The sequence below is a fragment of the Peromyscus leucopus genome, chromosome 8a (assembly GCF_004664715.2).
Source record: "Peromyscus leucopus breed LL Stock chromosome 8a, UCI_PerLeu_2.1, whole genome shotgun sequence".
Classification (NCBI taxonomy): domain Eukaryota; kingdom Metazoa; phylum Chordata; class Mammalia; order Rodentia; family Cricetidae; genus Peromyscus; species Peromyscus leucopus.
Window position 1 is genome coordinate 28,558,034 of NC_051085.1, and position 24,177 is coordinate 28,582,210.

At 42.7% G+C, this 24,177-nt stretch overlaps 1 protein-coding gene across 5 annotated transcripts in view; it reads left to right on the forward strand.

Moving 5' to 3' along the window:
• The window catches only part of Akap7 (A-kinase anchoring protein 7), a 139,434-nt gene that overhangs the window by 76,492 nt on the left and 38,765 nt on the right, over positions 1–24,177 (forward strand). For all 5 annotated transcript variants that reach the window (XM_037200444.1, XM_037200445.1, XM_037200446.1 and 2 more), the window contains exon 7: positions 10,620–10,767. In XM_037200444.1, the coding sequence (XP_037056339.1) occupies positions 10,620–10,767 (148 nt within the window). The remainder of the gene's footprint in view (positions 1–10,619; positions 10,768–24,177) is intronic.

Below are 24,177 nucleotides of genomic sequence, written 5' to 3' on the forward strand. Positions count from 1 at the left end.
TTACAAGAGGTTGTGAGCCATCAACATGGGTGCTGGGAACTGAACTCAGGTCCTCTGGAAGGAGGAGTAAGTGCTCTTAACTGCCGCTCCATCTCTCCAGCCCCTAAAAGTTCTTTCAGTCTCTCTTTTCTATTCATAGAGAATGAGAATCATTTACTGCGTGTATATAGTTATCATTTCATCTATTAATATCAACATAGCGTATTAAAGGCAGCCGTTTTTGAATGCTAGAGGTTCCCAAACTAATTTTGACTTTGGCTTGATTGCATACAATCATGTCTCAAGAATGATTCACATTCTTAGAATTTTAATGTCTTGAGTACATAGCACACAGCTTCAGCTTCACTCTGTTCTTTTTAGTTGGTCTGTGTTCTTCATTTGTCCTGACCGCCAGCCCTGTGTGTCCCTCCTAAGCGACTAGTTCTCTGTGACGTAGCTTCCTTATCTGGGGATAATAATTGTTCTCATCTCAAAGACTACTTTTTTTTTTTTTTGTTTATTATGTATTTTAAAAATTTTCTTTTTTTATGTATTTTTTGTGTCATTCACACACATCATACATCCCTATCTCACCTGTCTCCTGTCTCCCTGCATTTGTCCTTTGCCCCTGCAACCCCGCCCCCACAACAAAATAAAATTTAAGATAAAAAGGGGGAAAAAAGGGAAGAAAGGGGAAAAAAACTCATCATGGGAGCTGCAGTGTGACACAGTGAAGCATGCATTAAGTCCCTTTATCCACACATTTTTACAGGCAGGCGTTCATTGCAATGAATCATTGGTCTGGTTCCAGGCCCCTGGTCTCTGCTACACTATCAACACTGGGCCCTCACTGGGACTCCCCCTGGACGTCCTGTTGTTGCTCTGTGTTGGGGAGATCCTGCAGCCCTGGGTCCACAGGGACTGCCCCCCCACCACATACACCCGTGCTCCAGCAGATCACAGATGGGGTGGATGTTGGGGTGGGCCAACACTTAACCCTGGTTCTGGTCCTGGGTAGTGGCAGGGTTGGTCAGCCCACCAGCTCTCCCCTGTTTTCACCATCAGGGGGAGCTCTCCAGCATTGCCCTGGCTAGTTCATCCCTTCTAGGGATCAGCAAGGGGCGGGACCAGTTCCTCCCTTTTCATGTCCTCAATCTGTCGGTTCTCCCACACCTACACCTTCAGAGCCAACTCTACTGTGTTGCCCAGGCAAGGTGTAGGGGCCACTCTCCCGAGTGCTGCAGCTTATGAGGGGCAGGGACAGCTCTCCTGTTCTTAGGACCTCAGGGCCAGCTCTCCAGTGTGTGTGTGGGGGGTTCTCCCCAACTCATGCCACCACATGACAGATGAATATAATGGGGACAGCACTCTCAGGTGTTGATGAGGGGAGAATCTCTCCCCGGCTCAGGCTGCCACATGACAGATGGTTCATAGGGACAGCTCTCCCATCTGCCTCAGGTGTTGATGGGGGAGGGGGAGGGGAGGGGGTTGAGCGGTGTTCTCCCTGACTCATGTCAAAGGCTGCTTTTTGAGTTCATAGACAATACTATTTTCTACTACCGCTAGGTGATAGGAGGCACCACTGTTTGCAGATTGATCTGCATTTTGTCTGTTTTTATCACTCCTTATGTTTCCATCTGTAAATTTATTGATAGATGCTAGTAGGTGGGATATCAGGGCCTTGGCCCAGCAGGAAATGGGTATGTTCAGTGGAGGACTGGCCACATTGCCTGGCCCCGAACGACAGGAAGAGAAGACAGCAAGGCCCTTCTTGCCCAGGAGGTTGCTTGCTGGGTCCAGAATCCCCTCACTGTTCCTCAGTCAGTAACCGGGGCCGGGAAGACACATGTCATCCCATGGCAGTCACAATTGAGGGTGAACCTGAGCTTGCTCAGTTGTTCTGACTGAGAGAAGCTGAGGAGGCACCAGGGGCCATTAAGTGTTTCCTCTCAAGGTGCAGATGCAACCAAGTGTGTGAACATCAGAAATTATAGCTGTAGTAAGAGGGATGGGGTGGGGAAATTTAAACTGAGGTTTTCTTCATATCCCTACGCCAATTTCAATGTCTTTATAATTTTGAGTACCAATAGGTTGATTTTCATTAGGGAGAGTGATCACTAAAAATAAAAATTTTTAACAATCCAGCCTTCTCCCACTCCTGAGAAGTACAGATGTTATGGTTGCTTTTTAATCAACTGGTGCCTGACAGGTTAGACCAGTTTCGTTTGGCTCTTTTTTTTTTTTTGAGACAGGGTTTCTCTGTGTAGCCCTGGCTATCCTGGAACTCACTCTGTAGATGATGCTATCCTTGAACTCACAGAGATCCGCCTGCCTCTGCCTCCCAAGTGCTGGGATTAAAGGTGTGCACCACCACCACCACCACCACCACCACCACCACCACCACCACCACCACTACTTTGGTTTGGCTCTTAATTTACATTTTAACTTCTGTTTTGGTCATCGTCACAGGAATTTCTTTAACTGTCATGCGTATTCTTTAACAGCTAATTGTATCCAGGAATAAACTGTTGGAAAAACATGGCAGAGATCTGAAGGTTAAGCTTACTGTCAGTAGGACAAACCCCTCCTCTGTTTTATTTGCAGACTGATTATGTAAATTGTGATTATTATAACAAATAACAATAAGAAGTTGCCATCTGTTACAAAAAACCCTCTTAACCTTCATAATAAAATTCCTGTTTCATTGTTCTGAACACAGTAACTGTCACAGATTGTGAGCTCATGTGAGTTTTGACATTCCACATCTCGAACAGCATTAAAGATAGCTCTAGATGCTCAGGAATCTAAGTCTGAACACCCTTTGGCACATTTTTAAATTATGCATATCATTGAGTTGATGTAAATGATGTAGCGAGTGCTTCCAGAGTAAATAATCTCCATTATTTATCATCAGATTCAGTCATCAGAGAATTCTAAATATACTTGCCAGGCTTTCTTGGCATCACTGAGGAGCTGGCTGTTTGGGTGCCAAGTTACAATCCAGTGAAATGGCTCCCAGCTTCACGGCACACTGCACCAAAGGCCAGCAAATGGCTTTGACCATCACTGGTCGTATCTGACTGTGGCTGCAAGGCGGCAAAAGGGAAGCAAATCTTGAGTCACCTCTAACAATTAAGACGACCTTGAAAACGTTGATATCTATTTCCACCAGGTAATTGCTTGCAAGTATAATATGCTGCATTTACTATTAATAGAATTTTTTTATTTTTGACAACTTCATACATGTAAACACTGTATGTTGATCATATCTACCCCATGACATCTATATGTAACTTCCATTTTTTTCCTTTCAGTGTTATTGTGCATAACCAATGTGGTACTAATACAGAGCATATCTGAAGTCCCTAAAGCATACACTGTCCCTGTTAATTTCCAGGGAGAATAACCTTTATATGAAGTATTAGACTATCATCTAGCACACTTAAAACACCAAATTTACAGCATTCTTAGCATGTCATTGTTAGAGACACCTCTCATAGAGTTTCTCTATATTTGAAGCAATCTCCAGTCTCTTAGATTTTATGATAGGCGCTGTTTTCCTTGACAATTTGAGGCTTTTCTTTGAGCTTTCCTAACATGTTAATACCTTCTTCTATCTTTAAACAATAGAGCATCTTGGGGAGGGTGGAGTTGGCCTGTGACAAGTGGAAGGAAGTTGAGTAAATTGGAGGTCCTGAGCCCGATACCCATCATACCCAGTCATTTTAACTTGAAGTTATAACCTTGAATGGTGATACCTCTGAGACTATTTTGGCAATCCTATAGGTTCCGTACAAAAATTGGACCCTTTTTAGCCTTATCCCAAGTGATGTCTGATATTGATATTGTCACCAATTTCCTCAGAACGATGGCTTTCCTTTTCTTATTTTAGTTTTTGAGATAGGGTCTTCTTATATAACACAGACCAGTCCATTTATCGTAAAAGAAAAAACATCATTTGCTAGAGCTAGATGGTGAGATGGATTCCAAGTTTATTAGAAAAGAGAATCTACCCAATACATTCTCCAGAGAACAAGATTATGCTAATGTTCTAATATATATAAGATTAAGCATATTCTCATCTCTTTCTAGAATCTTTATTAAAACTTTTATTTTGATAGAGATAGAGCTTCAAACTCTCCCAAGACATCGTGCCTTTTTGACTTTCTGTATAAGTTATGAGTTATGGAGTTAATTCCATTTTACTTGCTAATAAAACCCAACACCTTAGAATGCACATCAGAAGTCAGCTATGAACAGTTTTTGCAAAATAATTAGTGCTTGTCAATTGCTAAAATTAATTAGCCAAGGAAATTAGTTTACAGGCACTTTTATGTTTCCTTTATTCCTTTTGGGCCAGTGATATGATTCTGTGGCTAAAGGTGCTTTCAAAAACTTGAGTTCAGTTCCTAGATTCCACACAGGGGAAGCAGAATTCCTAGATTCCAGCTCCCTCAGAGTTGTCCTCTGGCCTCCAGAGGACACCGTAGCATGTACACCGTGGCATGCCCCCTCCAAAGAAGTAAATAAATGTAATCAAAATAATAAAGTGACATTGTATAAAAATGAAAAGGAGACCTTAACAGCTGTTCAATGCTGACATTGCCATCCTGGGACTGAAGACCTTGTGCTAATCTGTCATTGCCTGCTGTCATCTAGAAAGGAATCGCTGCCCTGCCCCTTCTGCCTTTGTGAGTGTGCACGCGCACATGCGCTCCCACACACACACACACACACACACACACACACACACATACACATGCACACACGTGCATGCACAGGCACCCACAAACATATACACACATAAATGCATACACACAGAAAAAAAAACATTTAGAAGATAAATACAATTTTTATTTACTTGGAACTTTTTCAAAAATAGGGGCACCCAATTTTAAAAGCAAGCAAGCAAGCAAACAAACAAACAAAACCACTGTTAGTTCTAAAACCACACATCAGCTGCAGCACAGTGACAGTGAGTAACTTCAGTACCCCACTCTAACCTCTACATAGGTCAACTGGAAAAAAACTAAGCAGAGAAAGGCTGGAGTTGAATCACATCACAAACCAAATGGACCTACTACACCTCAACAGGCGTAATCCACCGAAAACTAAGGAATACCATTTAAATCTTAGCCATGGGGCTGCTACATTGTGAAACTCACACAATTTCTACTCCCAATTGTCTCATTGAAATTAAAATCAGATGTTGTATTCTGGGATCTTCCATATTTCTATATTCTTTTTTCTCCTGTTTTTCCTTTTAATGAAAATGGATTTTTTTTCATATAATTTGTTCTGGTTGTGGTTTCCCCTCCCTTAGCTCCTTTGAGATCCTCTCCAGCCTTTCCCACCCCCACCCCTTCCGTCTGAATCCACACCCTTTCTGTCTCTCTTTAGAAAACACACAGGCATCTAAAGAACAATAATAAAATAAGATAAAATAAAACAAACCAGAATAGGACCAAACAAACACACAAGAAAAAGAGCAGAAGATAAAGCACAAGAAACACACATAGCATAACGACTCACTAGTTCATACGCACGGGAACCCATGCAAACAAACCCAGAGGCCATAATACATATGCAAAGGTTTTTTTAAAAAAGCCCTGACACAACATTAGACATGAGACAGAGAACCTCCAGAGATGCCACTGAGTTACTCTTGTGTTGGCCATCTACTGCTGGGCACGGGGCCTTCCCCTCACAGTGATTTGTAGACCCAGTGAGACTCTCTTGTAGAAGACTGATTTTTCCTTTGTGAGTGGGTATCAGTTGGATATGGCTTCTGGGGGCCTGTGGCCAGTTCTTTCAGCGCTGGGATCCCATCTGGTGCAGACTTCTGCAGACCTTGTACATGCTGTCTGCCGCCACAGTTCCTTTGAGTTCCTATGTGCTTTGGTCCTGTTGGGTTTAGAAGACTTTGTTTCCTTGGTGTTCTGTATCCCCTCTGGATCTTACAGCCTTTCCACTAACTGTTCTACAAGGTTCCCTGAGCCCCTAGGGGAGGGAATTGATGGAGACATCCCAGTTGGGACTGAGTGTCCAGGTCTCTCACGCTCTGCACATTATCTGGCTGTGGGTCTCTGTATTTGTTCCCATCTGCTGCAGGAGGAAGCTTCACTGAGGATGGCTGAGGAAGGCACTGGTCTATGAGTCTAGCAGAATGTTACTACGATTCATTTCATTGCTACGTTCCTTCAGCAGAACAGTAGTATTTGGTTTTCCCCTAGGTCCCTGGCCTGTCTGGTCTCATGTCCTTGGCTCTCCAGACAGTGTTGGGGATAGGTTCCATCTCATGGGGTGGGCCTTAAATCGATCAGGTATCGCTGGTTATTCCCACGAGCTTTGCATCACTGCTGCACTAACACACCTTGTAGGCAGGTCACCATAGTCTGTTGAAGGGTTTGTAGCTGAGTTGGTGTTTACCGGTTTCCTTTGGTAGCGTGCAGAGTACCTTCCAGTACCATGAACACTAGTGAGTAGGGTTGAAAGCTCTAGGCAGGCACCAGCCTGACTTCTCCATGTTCAATGAGTTATATAAGCGTTGTCTTCAGCAATAGGGCCTCACTGTCCATTTTTGGAGAGCAGCCAATAGCTCTGGCAGTACTCTGGGTGGTTTGGGGGTTCCCAGTGGGGCTCCTTTGGCGAACAACTCAATTAGATGTAACCCATTTCCGGAACTGGAAACTTCATTTGGTGATGAGAGATATCCAGTTGGGGTTCCATCTCCTCCGTTCTTAGGCTATTTCATTTAGAGAGCTTTCATGCATGTATATATTTTAAGGAGCTTCTACTGCATTAGATTTCTATATGACTCCCCGAATGGCTCTCAGTTTTGTCTGTCCCTTCTATATTCCTCCCTCAACCTCTCTCCTCCGACCCCATTTGGTCCTTCCATTCCAGTTGCCCCCACCCACATCCATCCATAACTATGTAGTCTATTTTTCTATCTTAGGGAGATCGCCCCCACGCCCCCAGTCCTTACTCTATACCTAACCTATCTGGTTATATGGATTGTAGCTGGCTCATTGAAGACTTACTAGCTAAAATCCACATATAAGCAAATGCATACAGTATTTGTCTCCCATAGACCTGGACCTCTGACCAGATGTTACTTTGTATGATCTGGGTTACCTTGCTTGTGATGTTTTTGTCTAGTTTCATCCATTTACCTGCAGATTTCATTTTTTAAAACAGCTGAGTAATATTCTGTTGTATAAATGTATCACATTTTCTTTAGCCATCCATCCATTGATGGGCATCTAGGCTGTTTCCCACTTTGGCTATTATGAATAGAGCAGCAATGAACATGATTGAGTAAGTGTCTTTGTAGTAGGTGAAGTGTCCTTTGGGTATATATGCCCAAGAGTGATCTAGCTGGATCTTGAGGTAGATCTCTGCCCAGCTTCTTGAAGAAGCACATCACACGATTTCTATCACATATATATAGATTTGCACTCCCACTAGCAATGAAGGAGTGTTCCCCTTACCCCACATTCACCAGCATAAGCTGTCATTTGTTTTATGGAGCTGACTGGTGTAAGAAGAAATCTCAAAGTAGTTTTGATTTGCATTTCCCTGGTGACTAAGGATGTTGAACATTTCTTTAAGTGTTTCTCAGCCATTTGAGATTCCTCTGTTGAGAATTCTCTGTTTAGCTGGACAATGGTGGGGAGGCAGAGGCAGGCAGATCTCTGTGAGTTTGAAGTCAGCCTTGTCTACAAAGTGAGTTCCAGGACAGCTGGGGCTACACAGAGAAATCCTGTCTCAGAAAAACCAAAAAATAAAAATATAAAATAAAATTCTCTGTTTGGATCTGTTCTCCAATTTTTAAATGGGTTGTTTTCTTATGTCTAGTTTTTTATATATTACACACACACACACACACACACACACACACACACACACACACACACACACACACACGTCCTCTACCAGATGTGGTGTTGGTAACAGTCTTTTCCCACTCTATAGCCTGCTGCTATGTCCAAACGACAGTGTCCTTTATCATACAGAAGTTTTTCAGTTTTATGAGGTTCCATTTATTAATCATTGTTTTTAGTGCTGGTGTTACTGGTGTTCTGTCAGAAAGTTGTCTCTTGTGCACACCAGTGTGTTCAAGACGTCCCCCACTTTCTTCTCTTTTTTTTTTTTTTTTGGTTTTTCGAGACAGGGTTTCTCTGCGTACTTGCGCTTTACTGGACTCACTTGTACCCAGCTGCCTCGAACTCACAGAGATCCGCCTGGCTCTGCCTCCCGAGAGCTGGGATTAAAGGCGTGCGCCACCACACCCGGCTCCCCCACTTTCTCTTCTATTGGGTTCAATGTATCTGAACTTATGTTGAGTTCTTTGATCCATTTGAAGTTGGACTTTGTGCAGGGTGATCAGTATGAACCTATTTGTATTCTTCTGTATGCAGCCATCCAGTGAAGATGATGTCTTTTTTTCCCCCAATATGTGCTTCTGGCTTCTCTATAAAAATTATAGGAGTCCGTGGGTGTGTGTACTTATTTCTGGGTCTTCAATTGAATTCCACTGATCAACGTATCTTTTTTGTGCCAATACCAGGTAATAAAAAAATACGTTTTGCAACACTGTACACAAACTCCTTTGTTACAAATAAATATTTATGCTTCTAGAAAAAAGTATGTTTTTATTACTATAGTTCTGTAGTACAACTTGAAATTGGGAATGGTGAGACCTCCAGCAGTTCTTTTATTATTCAGGATTGTTTTAGCTATCTTGGGGTTTTGTGTTTCTGTATGTAACTGAAAATTATACTTTCAATTCTGTGAATAGTGCTGGAATTTTGTAGGAGATTGCATTGAATCTGTAGATTGCTTTTGGTAGAACAGCCATTTTTACTGTATCAATCCTACTGGCCCGTGAAGATCTTTCTATCTTCTGATATCTTCTTTGATTTCTTTCTTTACTGTCTTCGATTTTTTTTTTTAATCAAGCCTTTCACTTTCTTGGTTAGAGTTAACTCCAAAATATTTTATTATTTTTGATACTATTGTGAAAGTGTTTCCCTGAGTTCTTTCTCAGTCTCTTTGTCATTTGTATATAGAAGAGCTACTGACTTTTGTGTATTGCTTTTGTATCCTGCTATTTTGCTGAAAATGTTTATCATCTGTAGGGAGTTTCCTGGTTGAATTTTTAGGGTCACTTATGTATATTATAATATCATCTGCAAATAAAGATACTTTGACTTCCTATGTATATCTCTTTGATACTGATATCCTTCTGTTGTTTTATTGCTCTAGATAATGCTTGAAGTACTATATTGAGTAGGTATAGAGAGACTGGACAACCTTGTCTTATTTCTGATTAGTAGAAGTGCTTTGAGTTTCTCTCCATTTACAGTGATGTTGGCTGTGGGTTTGCTGTAAATTACCTCTATTATTTTGAGGTATGTTCCTTGTATCCCTAATCTCTGTAGGACTTTTATTATGAAGGGGTATTGGATTTCATCAAGGATATCCCCAAGGCTTCCAGCCTTACAGGTAGAATAGAATTACCAAACTGAGTTAGGAAGGATATAAGTGTGTGCATGGCGTCGGGGTGGGGGGGTGGGGGTGGGGGGGGGGGAGGGAAGCAGTTAAGAGCAGGAGGCTGGTATAAACATAGAACACACGCATGTTTTACTATACCATTGGATATTAAGGGCAGTGGCCTATTGAATAAATAACATGATACTTCATACAGTGGAGCACATAGAGACAAAAGAATTTTGCCAATCTGTATATTACTATTGACTTGGCATACTTACTGAAATAAGGGAACCAGCTTTCAAGAAGTACTGGGAGAAAACCAAATTCAGGTAAAAAGTAAAAAGTCATTTTCATTTGCATAAGAAAAAGTGAAACAGAACAAAATCACATGGTTTCCTGTCCTTATTTAAAATTTTCTATGAATTTTTATTAGCACAAGGGGAAGCTTTTATTAGTTAAAAAGTAAAAATTAGTAAAAAAAAAAAGTGAAACTCATAGACAGTGTCTTGGGACTTAGGCTGAGATGTCAGGACACTGCGTAGTGTTGGGGAAGGGGAGGGGCGTTATTTCCTGCTGGGTAACTGCAGTAGTACCAAGAGCACCTCACTACAGTTTCAGCACCCAGCTGCCTCTGCTGTATTGAGAACAAGGAGAGGCAGATGGAGAAAAATTCAGAGGGGCCGCTGGTCTCACTGTCCCAGTTCAAATCACCTTGTCATCAGGTGACTTTTATATAAGGGCTTAAATAATATGAGTTAGTGTTATCAGAACTCACTACAACATTCTAAGATATGCATCATTTAAAAATCGTTCATGCGCACACCTGTTGTTGCACATGGTTACTCTGTCCTTGATACTGAATCATCACATGCTTCCTTAGTCCTGAAGCGTAAAGACGTGTGAGGGTCCGAGTACTACCCCATCAAGTCAGCACTCTTAACTGGTGACTTTAAGTACTGCCCATCCCAGGCCTGGAGACTTTAAACACAACTCGACGGCAGTTTTGTGGCCTCTGTTTTCAGGTGCCAGGAGGCAGTCCTGACTCCAAAATGTAAGCTCAGGTTCTGAGAGACTGGTAGAACTATGAACTGACTGTCCCAGTGAAATGGTTGATTGACGTGGTTTTGTTTTGTCATTTCAAGGGAGTGAAAAAAATAGAGCCTGGACTGTATGAGCAGTTTATCAACCACAGATTTGGAGAAGAAGTACTGGACCGGATAGACCTCTGCTCCATGCTGAAGAAAAAACAAAGCCATGGTTATTACCACTGTGAGTCTTCGATTGTAATTGGTGAGTGCCATTGAAAATATCATTCAGAATCTCTATTTCTTTTGATTTCTTAACATCACTTTCTAAGACAAATAATTCAGGTTAGTTGTTTTCCAAAATACTGTGTGTGTTTTTTTTCTTTGTTTTGTTGTTTTATTGTCGTGGTGCAGTGGAAAATGTGTAGAGAATTTTCATCTCTCAGATTCTTTGTCTATGCTTTATACATAACCATAATGAGGTTTTGAAATGTTGACTGGAATTTTGTTTCAGTTTAATTTTATTTATTTATGTATTTTTTTTTGGAGATAGGGTTTCTCTGTGTAGTTTTGGTGCCTGTCCTGGATCTCACTCTGTAGATCAGGCTGGCTTCGAACTCACAGAGATCCTCCTGGCTCTGCCTCCTGAGTGCTGGGATTAAAAGCATGCACCACCACTGCCTGGCTCAGTTTAATTTTATTTTATGAGCATAAGGAAAGCAGTTTCTCTAGGGAGGGCCACATGGCCACAGCGCTCCCAGCAGGCGTTGTCATGGTGGCTGCCTATAATCAAGGGTAGTGACCCAGCTCCTGAAGTTTCACAATAGGAAGATGAAGTGTAGGTGGCCTGTGACATTCAAGACTTTGATTCTTCTGTAAAGAAAACATGCTTGGAGAGGAAGCAAAGATCCACACACACAGATGGCTCTGTGCTCATGCATGAATGCAGTCAGTGGTGTGTGATGAGACCAACTCCAGTTAACTCCCAGGAGGAAAGTGTGCACACAAAAGGAACATCGTAACCAGACAGGCCATCTCCCACCTTCTGGAAGGGGGATGCATTTCACAGGAGCCTGGGCTGCTTGACTCAAATGTACCATTTCCAGTGAGACACCGTTGCAAAGAACTCAACTTGAAGACAACCCGATTTATATGCTTTTAAAGTAGCCTGGAAGCGAGAAGATAAATGTTTGAAAATATTTCAAGTTCTTCAGCCAAAGTAATTTCTCTCTACATTAGCTCAGAAAAAAACCTGTATTGGACCTACCTATGTCCTGAAAGAATCATTATGTACTGAAGTTTATTGAAGGGTTTTAAAAATGTTCAAGAGGCGATTTAATTTTGAAATCCTCATTACAGACCTTCAGGGAAGTCATTGTTTACCTCTCGGAGATCATTTGGAACAGCAGATTTGAGACGTTTTGAGTTTTGTATTCTGAAACACTTCAATCCTGTTTTAAGGAGGGTTTCATGCTTTCAGGACGCGCGCAGGGTTGTCTTCCGTCATTGTCCTGAGGTCCAAACATTCACACAAGGGGAATGCAGATCCTCTGTGCAGTGTGGATTTGGGCTGGCACTCCCGGTCTCCTGTGTAACTGTGTTAGACCAGCCTTGAATGGGAAAACAGTGCTTCATCCCCTTCCCCACTGGATTAAGAAAAATGAGGAAATGGAGATTTTACTGAAGATCCTGTGAGATTTGCATTATAAAACTTACATTACAGTGTGCATTAGCCGGTGTCCAGTAGAGGGCGCTGTTTCACCAGCCCTAATTCACAGCTGGCTCCAGCAGGTTCTTGTTCTTTGGCAGGCTGGACGCCAAATTCCACTGTGGTAGTGAATGTTCATCCAGCCTTCCTTACGTAGCCCACCTCTTCTAATGCAGAGTAATTGTATTTCATTCTGTCCCAACCAATTCCGAATTCTTGTACCGTTGAACTTTTTAAAGTGCTTTTGCTTATTGCAAATACTTTATTTTTTCCAACCACCACTTTTAGTGATGACAGTATGAATTTTAAAATGATACCCACTGCTAATGTAATTTATTATAATTAAGTTTGATATAAACTAGAGGGTCTTTTTTCTTTTTCTTTGAGCATGTGCACGCATGGAGGCCTGACATCTGGGTTTCTCCCTCTGTTACTCTCCATCTTATTTTTTCAAGGCAGGGTTTCTCACTGAAGCTGGAGCTCACTGATTGGCTAGAATGGCTGATGCTGGGCTCCTAGGATCCTCTTGTGTCTACCTTCCCCTACTGGAGTCGCAAACAGTCTCCGCCATGCCTGGCTTTTCTGTGGGTGCTGGGGATTGGAACTCAGGTCCTCATTCTTGCATGCTAAGCACAGTCAGCCATCTTCCTAGACTACGTCTGAGCTGTTCCTCGTCATGTCATTATCATTATTCAGATAAAGAAAATTAACAGGGAAATCTGGTTACTAAAAGTTGTGAATCAGGGATTCAGTTTTAGGAGTATATTGTTGCTTTACAGATCTTTGAATATTTCTCCAGCTTGGTATGGTATATACTAGAAATCACACATTGGCAGCCCTACATGCTGTATTTGATTGGCTAAGAGTTTTTGTTTCATAATTTGAACCACTTGTTGTTGTTGCTGCTGTTGTTGTTGTTGTTGTTGTTGGTGGTGGTGGTGGTGGGGGTGTGTGTGTGTGTGTGTGTGTGTGTGTGTGTGTGTGTGTGTGTGTGTAAAGACTGGATCCCCAACTGGCAGCACTGTTTGGGGATACTATGCAACCTTTCGGAGGCAGAGCCTAACTAGAGAAGATAGGTTGCCGGGGTGGAATTTGAGGATCTCTGTTTCCCTACTTGCAAGAATGTGAGCAACCTTTGCTCCATTGTGCAGTCCTTCTTAGCACAGTTATAACAAAAGCAACTGAAGCACTTGGCAATGTCAGGGTGATTTTGTATTACAAACTTTAGATCTCTGTCTTCTTGTGAGCTCTCAGAATGTGGCTGCGTTGTTCCAGGGTCCTTCAGCGTGCTTGGAGTAGCAGGCTCACCGTGCTTGGAGTAGCAGGCTCACCGACGCTGAATGTAGCTGCTTTTATCACCAGACTCACATTCCCCTCCCACAAATCTGCCTATGTCACCCACTTCCTGTGTGGCTCTGGTGCGTGTCTGAATCTTCATCCTGTCCACTGAACATCGCCACTACGGGCCATTTCTTCATCCTCTTCCCTGTACCGTCCCGTGGAGTAAATGTGGGAGGACTTTGAGAATATGTGCTGTTGTCCCACGTGAGGCCGGTGAGGCTAAGTCTCTGAGGATTGAAGGAAATGCCAAAGATCGGTGTAGGGTAGCCAGGGGAGCAAACAAAGCACTTTTAATTTTTATTATTAAAGCAAGCAGACATGAGGTGACACTTACAGTTCACCTCAGCAAATACATGTACAGCGAGGGAATGCACCTGGTGCTGTCTCTTAGCATCTTTGGTCATAAGAAAGGAGCCAAGAAAAAAAAATACATACACACACACACACACACACACACACACACACACACTTTAGGTCTTTGTCTTCTTTTACAGAGATAATGTGTGAGCACGTCGGACGATTTTCTGTATGTCTTTGTTTTTGTTTTGTTTTGTTTTGTTTTGTTTTTTTCAAGACAGGGTTTCTCTGTGTAGCTTTGCACCTTTCCTGGGACTCACTTTGTAGCCCAGGCTGGCCTCGAACTCACAGAGATCCGCCTGGTTCTGCCTCCCGAGTGCTGGGATTAAAGGCGTGAGCCACCACCGCCCGGCTGTATGTCTTTGTTTTTAAGTGTATTCACTTATCATAGTTTATGCAATTCTTTCTAGAGGGCCACTTTGTGGGAGAACATGCTGCAGTCTGCCATCCATAGTTCACGGTAGATTTACAGCTTTCTTACACAGGCTCCCCGGTGTGCAGGCAATATTTTCCAATGCTAGGAAAGATACATTTCAATTGTCTCATAAATAAAACCTTGCATGGTAATATGCCCATTTATCATGGAGCTCCTTGCAAACCTTAACTTTACTTATCAGCTAAAATTTAAATCGAGAAAAAGTAAGAAACCCAGTTTTCCTCATGTAACTGGGAATGAAGTGTAGCCCAGAAACCCTAGGGCTATGTGAGCACTTAACTTGAATTGGGTGTGTCAATAATGCTCAGGTAGCAAGTGTGAGTGTTGAGTTTGCATTTCCTTAGGGGAGGTAACTGACCCCTTTGTAAGACTGATGAGCAATGTAGGGTTTTCAAAGACTAGTTTCCTTGCAGTGCCAGAGATACTTTATAGGAAGCAGTGGTGACACTGGAAAGGTCTAGAAGTTTTAGTTCTAGACCAGTGCATGTATTTATGACTTCTCTAAGCAGAGACAGAAACTAATTTTAGGACGACTCCACTTTTTTATTTTGCTTAATTATAATAATTGTGACACTAATTTGGTGAAATAGTCCAGTATGTCTACTCTTCTCTTGGATATCATGATAGAAAGAAGAATAAGACACAGCCCTGAAGATGATGTAGTATTATTGGCAGCTAAGAAAGCTTCTGAGAAATAGAGAGGAAAAAGAGTAGATAGAGGAAGAGAGCTTGTCCCTAACAACATGGTGGAAGTTTACAGTTTTCTCTTTTGGGAGAGTGTGGGAAAGAGGTGTCGGAGAATTTAAATGAATGGGATCGTGGAGGAGATAGCCAGTAGATAAGGGGACATTTTAGAGCAGGAGGGAGGGGAGCATTGGTGGGAGGCATTGATGACTACAGGGACACCGTGAGTGAACTAACAGTATCAATAGTTGATGAAGCTGTGGACTTGGAGGATTCTGGGCTTCCATGGATGAGCTCGTTTGTGAATGGATGCATAGTAAAGATAACTGAGAAAATAGTTGAGGGATAAATTGAGTTTCGTACTCACAGTCACACAAATGCTTCTCATCTTGTGATGGGGTTGTAGTCTGATAAACTCATGGTAAGTTGAAAATATTACAAGTAGAAAGTGCATTTGTACACATAATCTAATGAATATCATAGCTTAGGCTGGCCTACCTTGGCATGCAGGTTACCCTATAATTGGGTAAAATCATCCAGTACAAAGCGCTCTCTCTCTCTCTCTCTCTCTCTCTCTCTCTCTCTCTCTCTCTCTGTATGTATGTATTTATGTGTTTATGTGAAGGTCACAGGCCAACCTTGGGTGTCATTTTTCAGGAGTGGTCCATCTTTTTCTTCTCAGACAGGGTTTTTCATTGACCTGGAACTCACTGAGGAGGCTGAACTGGCTGCCAGCAAACCCAGCATCAGCCTGACTTGTCTTCCCAGAGTTGCGATTACAAGAAGAGGTCACTCCACTCACCATTTTTTTCTAGAAGAGGTCACTCCACTCACCATTTTTTTCTCCCCCATTTTATTTCATTTTAATTTTTTTAGCCTTAAAATTTATTTTTTCCAAAGTTTTTTTTCAGACAATGTATTTTGATCACACTTTTCCCCTTCCCCAACTCCTCCCAGATCCTCCCCACCTTCCTAGAACTACCCAACTCCATGCCCTTTCTTTAGAAACAAGCAAACAAACAAAACCCCCAAGAAACACCTCTCTCTCTCCCTCCCTCTCTCCCTCTCCCACACACATACCACAAAACATACAATCAGAAACCAAAATATATAAGCAAAATACCAGTAAGATAGGAGGAAAAAAAAAAAAAAAGCCCAAACAATACAATATGAGACCCTGAAGTGTGGCTTTTAAACCTAGCAAGACTCATTAGAGAAGACTAATTTTTCCTTTCTAACTGTTCATCAGACTTTTAGGTGGGCTCTGGTGACTGAACTCACGTCTTCAGGCTTACTCAGCTCAGGACACACTTTACCAGCTGAGCTATGGTACAGCCTCCCATCCCCACCCGCTTTGAGACCAAATCTCTGAAGTCACTAAACAGCTAAGGTGACCCTGAACATCTGATCCCCTACCTTCTCCTCCCAAGTGTTGAGACCTTTTTTGAGTATCTCATGTCATGTATTAAATGTGTGTATCTAGAAGGCACTGGCCACCCAGTTCGTGTGCTGAGTGCTGATTATTTGTGCTTATGATCATGTGACCCACAGACAGCTGCAGCGCCACCTAGTGTCTGGAGACAGAGCCATACTGCACATTGCTAGCCCAGGAAGGGGCCATAATTCAGATGTGAAGTGTATTTCCTGCTGAGTGTGTAATTGCTTTTGCTCCATGATTAAGTTAAAAAAAAAATTGGAGGTGAACCATTGTAAATCAGGACAGTATACAGTTCGTTGAGTCAGCGTGGTGCTAGTGGACCAACAGAATACGAGGTCCCGTCTGTAGGGTTGAAAGCCTAGGAGAATTCTGCGTGAGCTGAGTCAGTGAATTAACCCTGAGCCGCTGCCTGTTGAGAAGCTCCTCCAGGAGACCTGGTTGTTGACTGTTAGTAGCCTGATCCTGGTAGACTGACTGGCTAACTAGCTGTGTTCCACCACGTGAGGTTTTCTAGTACTTGACCCAGGTGATGGTTTGGCTCACGGGAAGGGTGTGGAGTTTTGTCAGTGGAGTTGGACCTCTCTGACTGAGGACCCCTTCCCTCTGACTTGAGTGCCCTTCGCTTCAGCACTGTTTGACTTGGGGGCCAGGCTAGAACTCTGAAGCCAGGCGCTGCCCGGTTGGGCTTGTGCCCAGTTACAGTGCGTTGGGAGGGTGTGCGTTCTTTATAGAAAGGAGCACTGCCAGGCCTGGAGAGATGGCTCCGTAGTTAGAAGCACTGGCTGTTCTCCCAGACCCGAGTTCGGTTCCCAGTACCCATGGTGGGCGGAGAGGGGCTCACAACTGAGGATAACTCCAGTTCCCCTTCAGGGGATTTGATGTCCTCTTCTGTCTGCGCTCTCCCTCTGCCTGCACCCCCCCCCAATGATCTTCAAAAAAGATAAAAATAAATCTTCAAATAAAAAGGAGAAAGAAAGCCTGTCATGCCGCCAGTGTGGGTCTCCACTGCCTTGTACTTCACGAAGGAGCAGAGGAAAGGAATCAGTCCATTTTGTTTAGCCCCCATTGGGTGAAAAACATAGGCAAAAATTCTGAGAGCTTTCTAGAACCCTTGGGGCTAGACCTTTGTTTGATAAACAGCCCATTTGAAACGTTTAGCTTGACAGTGTTTGTGTGACTCAGATCCATGTGCCCACTTGGAGATCTACTTGTGGAGAGAAGTGTTCGGTGACAGATACATCCTTAACTGACTCCCTTCATTTTCTTTTCGCAGTAGAAAAATACTTCAATGTGTTTATCTTATGGATGAGTCACTGTTTTAATAACTTGCCAGGCTAAATACCTTTGTGGGTTTTAAATTCTTTAAAAAAATATTGTAGGTTCACCAGCTCCTCACAGTTGGTCTCTTAGATACTTTAAAGGTGTCCTTGAAGACAAAGTTATTTTTTATGAAAATATAAGACACCGTTTGCCCTTCCTGCTGGTTGTGCTAAAGCTATGATGGGTAAAAGTGCAGTGGCCAGGAGGAATAAGGACGGCTGGAGGTAAAAAACACTTTAAAAATGTATTAGTTTTTGAAAAACTGATTGTCCGTGTGTGTGTGTGTGTGTGTGTGTGTGTGTGTGTGTGTGTGTGTGTGTGTATGCGAGAGAGAAACAGATGTGTGTCTTTCTGTGTGTGTGTGTCTCTGTGGGAATGCATGTCTATGTGTGAGATGCATGTGTGTGGTCCATGCACAAGAGTGTTCTAGTGCATACACGTGCATGCAAGGCCAGTGCAGGGCAGCCAGTGACCTCTATTATCCTCTGCCATGTTGCCTTGAGGCAGGTCTCACTGAACGCCAAGCTCACCGCTTTGGCTAGGCTTGAAGCCTTTCAGGATCTGCTTGTCTCTGTCCACAGCACTGGAGTTATGCACATGAGTGACTCAACTCTTCATATCAGTGCTGGCCATTTGAAATCAGGGTCTCATGCTTGCAGAGGAAGTATTTTTATCCGCTGAGACATCTGTCCAGCCTCCCCCGAATCCAGTTGTTTTTAAAAAGGCATGTTCATAGAAGAATACTCTTGCTGACTAGTTAAAAATTAATTTCACTTCATCTCAATCTCTGTCATTGTAATATTTCACGTAACAAAAACCACAAGTTCACACGCAGCATTTCCAATGAGTATTGAATCAATTGGCTTGAAGAGAATTTCTTGAGTGATTGTGGATGCTCCCAATATGAAGCAGCCATTTTCCTTCCCACGGCTTTTCCTTGAACAGTTGACAATCTGTGGTATTGACAGATGCTTTCTTGAAAATAAAGCAGTGGACTTGTCACAGTGTGTACAACAATTAGCATTTTTTTTTTTTTGCTGCTGCTGCTGCTGCTAAAACTCAGGCTTTGAAGCCAAATTTGGGAAACCAGCTCTGGTGGGATGACTCAGCCAGTCAGGGTGCTTGCTGCCATGCCTGATGTCCCGAGTTCTGTCCCTGGAACCCACTCATCTTGTGACTTTGCAGACGCCACGCTGTGGCACACTCATGTTCCAGCAACAAAACAGGGTTGGAAGAACATGGAAATCTCAACTCTATTACCATGAGCTTGCCAGCATCTTCAAACTGAAAAGATGCCCTCAATTTTTATTACAGGAAATCATGTGTAGGAGGCATGATAGATGATAGATGGATAGAGTATGATAATGAATTCTGTTTTCCCAGTTTGTTTTTTTTATCTATCACATCATCTAAAATTTAGAAAACTATGTTTCATGATGTGTAATGTAAGACCACACGTAGTCTAGGAATGCGACTGAGGAGGTCTTACTTGTAAATTCCCTGTGAAAGTATCATCACCATCAAGATACAGAATCTTTTTAGCATCCCAAACTTTACCCCTGCTCCATACTTAAAACCTTTCTGGTGAGAGAGGGATGAGTTTTGATGTCATAGGTGAGGTTGGGTTGAAACCTGGAAGGTGTCCATAACTCAGCCGATCAGTATTTCTAAGTGACCAGCTCCCATTAGCTGCTCCCACAGAGAGCTAAGATCCCCTGGAGGACCAAGGTGGATACAAGGGTCGGAATGGAAAGTGGAGAAATCCCTTGTGACACAGCTTGAAGATGTCACTTCTCAGGCTTGGGTACAGCATGAAAGGCTCTTCACGACTGTCCGGAGTCAGTAAATATTTATAAACAGAACCCTGTGTCAAAGCTCTTGGGAAGGAGGGTCTGTCAAGAATTTTCAATCGCACCAGCTCCTTGGGGCAAAACCTTTTAAAGGCTCTGCAGCAATGCCCGGGGCTAAAAGCCACGGAGACTGTAAGCTTTGTAATTTTGGTCAATTTTTCCAGCATAAATAAACTAGTTTTAATGACTACTTCCTACTCTGTATTCAAGTATAAACCACTTGGGTTTTCTGTCTTACTTTTTCCTCCTCCCCATTTAATTTCCATTTGAAAGTTCTGAGGTAAAAACACAGCATACTCTCAGGGACCACTCTCCAGGAAATAATTATTTTGTGAGATTTGTATTCTGTAATCTAAGAATGTTTGTTTTGTGATGGAGGTTAAGTTCAAAAGCGTTTCTTTCCTTTCCTTTTGGGAGGCTGACATCGAGGGGGTTAAGAGCATTCCACGTCTTAGACTGATTAAGAGGAACCCATCTTAAGCATGTTAGAAGGGAGAATAGTTTGTCATCTAAAGAACTGTATTCCATTTTTTGTTTGACAACTTTAGTTAAATGGACATTCTCTTTGTTTCAAATTATCAAATAGTTTAGTGATGACAATACAAGATAATTATTTCCTTTGTAACACAAATTGGTTGGCCATATAATTGACCATCTGCATGGTATATTATATAAACGCAAAAGAAGGATCTATTTACTGTTGTGCTGTGATGAAAGAAGAAAACCAAGACTCTCCTGCCTTGGGCGGGGCTCACATCACCTTATTAACAAGTACAATGTTGTTGAAAAAGTCAAACCTTTGACATGTTAAACACTATTTTAATTGATAGCCATTCCTTTTTATAACCCAATTATCCTCATATACTTTTTGATGAAAGATGTTTTCTAAGAAGAGAAAATTTGAGATTCTATTGTTACATGTCCCTCATCCAGATGAAAAGCATCTGAAAGTTGGAACTCTTGGTTCATTTTTTTATATTTATACAAGTCAGACAAAGCTTCAAGATAAGTAACTGAGAAGATTAATCCTCGTGTGGCTCATGGTATTTTAACTGGTGTGTCAGGTGTAAATCTGGATGCTGGCATAAAGTGGCTGTAGTGGTCCAGGCTATTCTGAAAATCCATTCATCTGTTGATCTGGAGTCAAACCTTATGGTTTATTAGGTATCTTGGGAGGCTATATTAAAGAGGCAGTGTAGCGCGAATTCTAATTGGTCTTAATAAAAACTCAGAGTCAAATATCAGTGTGAAAGATGAAAGATCCAGAGAAGCAGAGTAGCCAGCCACTGGAAAGACTTCCTATCTCCAGGAACCCTCACACTGAAAGGGCTGAACTCCTGTCTCTACCCTGCCTTATCACTTCCTCTTTCCACCCGGCCATATCACTTCCTGTTTTCTCTTCTCAACTGCTGGGATTAAAGATGTACACCACCACCTCCTGGCCTCTAGTGTCTAGCTCCACACTCTTATCTCCAGGCAAGCTTTTTTTTTGTTAGAGCACCAACAAAATATCCCTCCAAGGCAGTGCTAAGTGGAATTCTGTTCCGACAAAGTAAACACCATGACCAGAATGATGCAGTAATAAATTACCTTGTGAGTTATTTGTAGAGCCTTTGATTTTAAGTATATTTTCACATAGTTAAATATTGAAGTCCCAGTTTAAAAAAAAAATTAAACTATGTGAGTAGAATTCTGGTTGAGGGGAGTAAGTTTCCTTTGTGTGAGCACTGGTAGGCTGTCCATTCTCCACTGGACAGGAGTGTACAGGCAGCATAAACTATGCTTGGCGGCCTTAAAAACAAACACAAATTTGGGTGGCTAGGGAAAGGGGTGGGAGTCGTCGGTAAATGTGATCAAAATACATTGTATGAAATTCTCAAAGAACTACTACTAAAAAAACAAAACCCTCCAGGGAATTCTGTAAGTGCCAGGAGATAAGCCAAGGGGCCAGAAAACAGCATTCCTTAGATTTGGCAAAATACTGTAATCATTAACTCACATCGATTGTAGTAACCTGTCCTGAGCCCGTACAAGATGGGCCTTAGCAACAGTCAGTCAAGGAACGGGGAGAAGGAGCTCATGGGACTCTACTCTTCCTTGCCTCTGTACTCTTGGCTCTCCATAGATCCTGCAGCAGGGGAATCACCCTCTACTGTCCTATTCCCTATGCTGAGCCAACAAGACTCTAGTGGGTGGCTCCAACCCCGTAGGCACATGGATGGTCCTGGTTAAACTTGGGCCAGAAAATAAAACACATAGACATAAAGCCGGGCGGTGGTGGTGGTATCTCTGTGAGTTCAAGGCCAGCCTGCACTACCAAGTGAGTTCCAGGAAAGGCGCAAAGCTACACAGAGAAACCCTGTCTCGAAAAAACAAAAAAAAAAAAAAAAAAAACACCAAAAAACAAAAACAAAAAACCACATAGACATGAGTGCCAGAGAGAGATTTGTGGAGAGGTGGAAGGGGAGGGCAGTGTGTATGCAAAGCATATGTGTGTGAAATGGTTAAAAAAAAAATGTAAAAAGAATATGGAAAATTAGTACGAGGAGATCCTGTGCCAGCTAACCCATCATGTCACCATGGTGCCTACGAATAAAATTTTCACTATCGTAACGACTGTTCATTAACGTTTTCTAAATCCTTGGCGTATAGTTGCTGACATATGGTATACATAGGTGATGCTGTCATGGCGGAGTACTTACTGCAAACATACTCTTTCTTTCCTAATAGCAGAGCACCTTGTTACAGACTTGCATTATTCCTGAGCTCTCTTCGACTGGTTCGTGATCAACGCTGCACTTCAGAAGCCAAGATGGCACACACAGGTTTCTGTGTAACCTTCGGCGATGCATCTATGTAGGTTACCTTTCTCATTGCTGTCAGTAAATGCCTAGCGAGAAGCGACTTGGGGAAGGATGTAGTTTGGACCACAGTTTGAGGATGTAATTCCTCGTGGCTGGGAAGGGATGGTGGCAGGCGTGGCGGCTGTGGCGGCAGATTCTGAGATGCTGGTTCACATCCCGGCAGCCAAGAAACAGGAAATCCGTGCTTCCTGACTTTCTCCGTTTTCTTCTAAAAAAATCCAAACTTTTAATTTTACTGGGTGTGCATGCACATGGAGGCCAAAGGCTGATGGTAGGGGTATCCTCAGCCACTCACTCAATATTTTGAGGTAGGGTCTTTCCGCTGAACCCTGATCTTGTGATTCAGCTAGATCAAATAGCCGAGAAGCCCCAAGAATCTTCCCGTTCTGTCTCCTCGCCGCTGGTATTATAGTTGTGTGTCACCATACCAGATTCTTTACATGGATGCTGGGGATCACATTCAGGCCTTTCACCATTTCCCTAACTCCCCTTTCTTCCTGTTTTATTCCACCAAGGCCCCTAGCCTACGGGATGGATTTTAGGGTGGATCTTTCTTCCTCAGCTGATCCTCTCTGGATGCACCCATTCAGAGATACTCTGAAGTACATCTCCTAGGATATTCTAAATCCAGTCAAGTCGACAAAGATGAGTCACCATCATGATGCATGTGTGTGTACATAGTGTGTACACGTGCATGGATGAAGAGTTTAATTGTTTTAACTGTAATAGAGTTGACAAATTTATATATTATTAAAACTAATCTGATGATGAGATGAAATCAGAGGAGGCACAGTTGTGAAGCTCAGCCAGTCCCTCTCCACCTCAGTGAGGTGTGGTAGAACCGAAGGGGATACTATGGAAGAGTAGAGAGGCAGCTGGTGAGCCAGTGACGTGCAGAGCGGAAAACACAGTGAGCGAGGGTTCCGAAACTCAGGCCTTGCTCTAGTTGCTGTTGCTATTTCCCAGCCCCACAGCGTTGTGCACACTGCTGAGTGACTGCAAACCATCTCTAAATGAGGACAGTAGTTGTGACCTCCTGAGCCTGCTGTGAGGTCATACAGACGCTGTGAGCATCCCGCCTGGCCGCACTGTGCGCACTGACCGGTGCCTAGGATCGTGGCTTTGTGACTGTGTGTGTGGCTTTCCTAAGCCCAGGAGAGGACTCAAGGAAGGGTTAGTAAAAGAAAAAGAAATACTGGTTTCTCCTTAATCTCTAGTGGGAGCACTTTAGGTTCTGAGGAAGGTCAGGGCACTGAAACAGTGTACTGAGGGATTTGTAAAAGTCTTTACTGACCATCTTTTCCGATGTGAGAGAGTATCATCATCGGTGTCTAAGCTGAGTCCTGGATAACCCTATCAAGTTCCTTCTGTGATTAGGATCCAGACTTTATTTTGTGCAAAACTGCAGTTCCTGTTACAGCTAGACTTGGGTTACTACTGCATGTCTGATTAAATGCTAGGGAACTAAGATTCTCATTCTCCAGCTTCGTATGAAAATCCAGCTTCCAGTCTCTTTGCTTGTATTGTTGTTCTTAAAACCGGAGTGGGTGAGGCATGCTGGTAGGGAGGAAATGGCTTTGGTTGTCACACTGGCAGAATGCGTTCAGGACTCATTGATTCTGGCTGCATGAATGGTTCATTCATAGCTCCCGCTAGGCAGCTGAAACGTTGCTAACT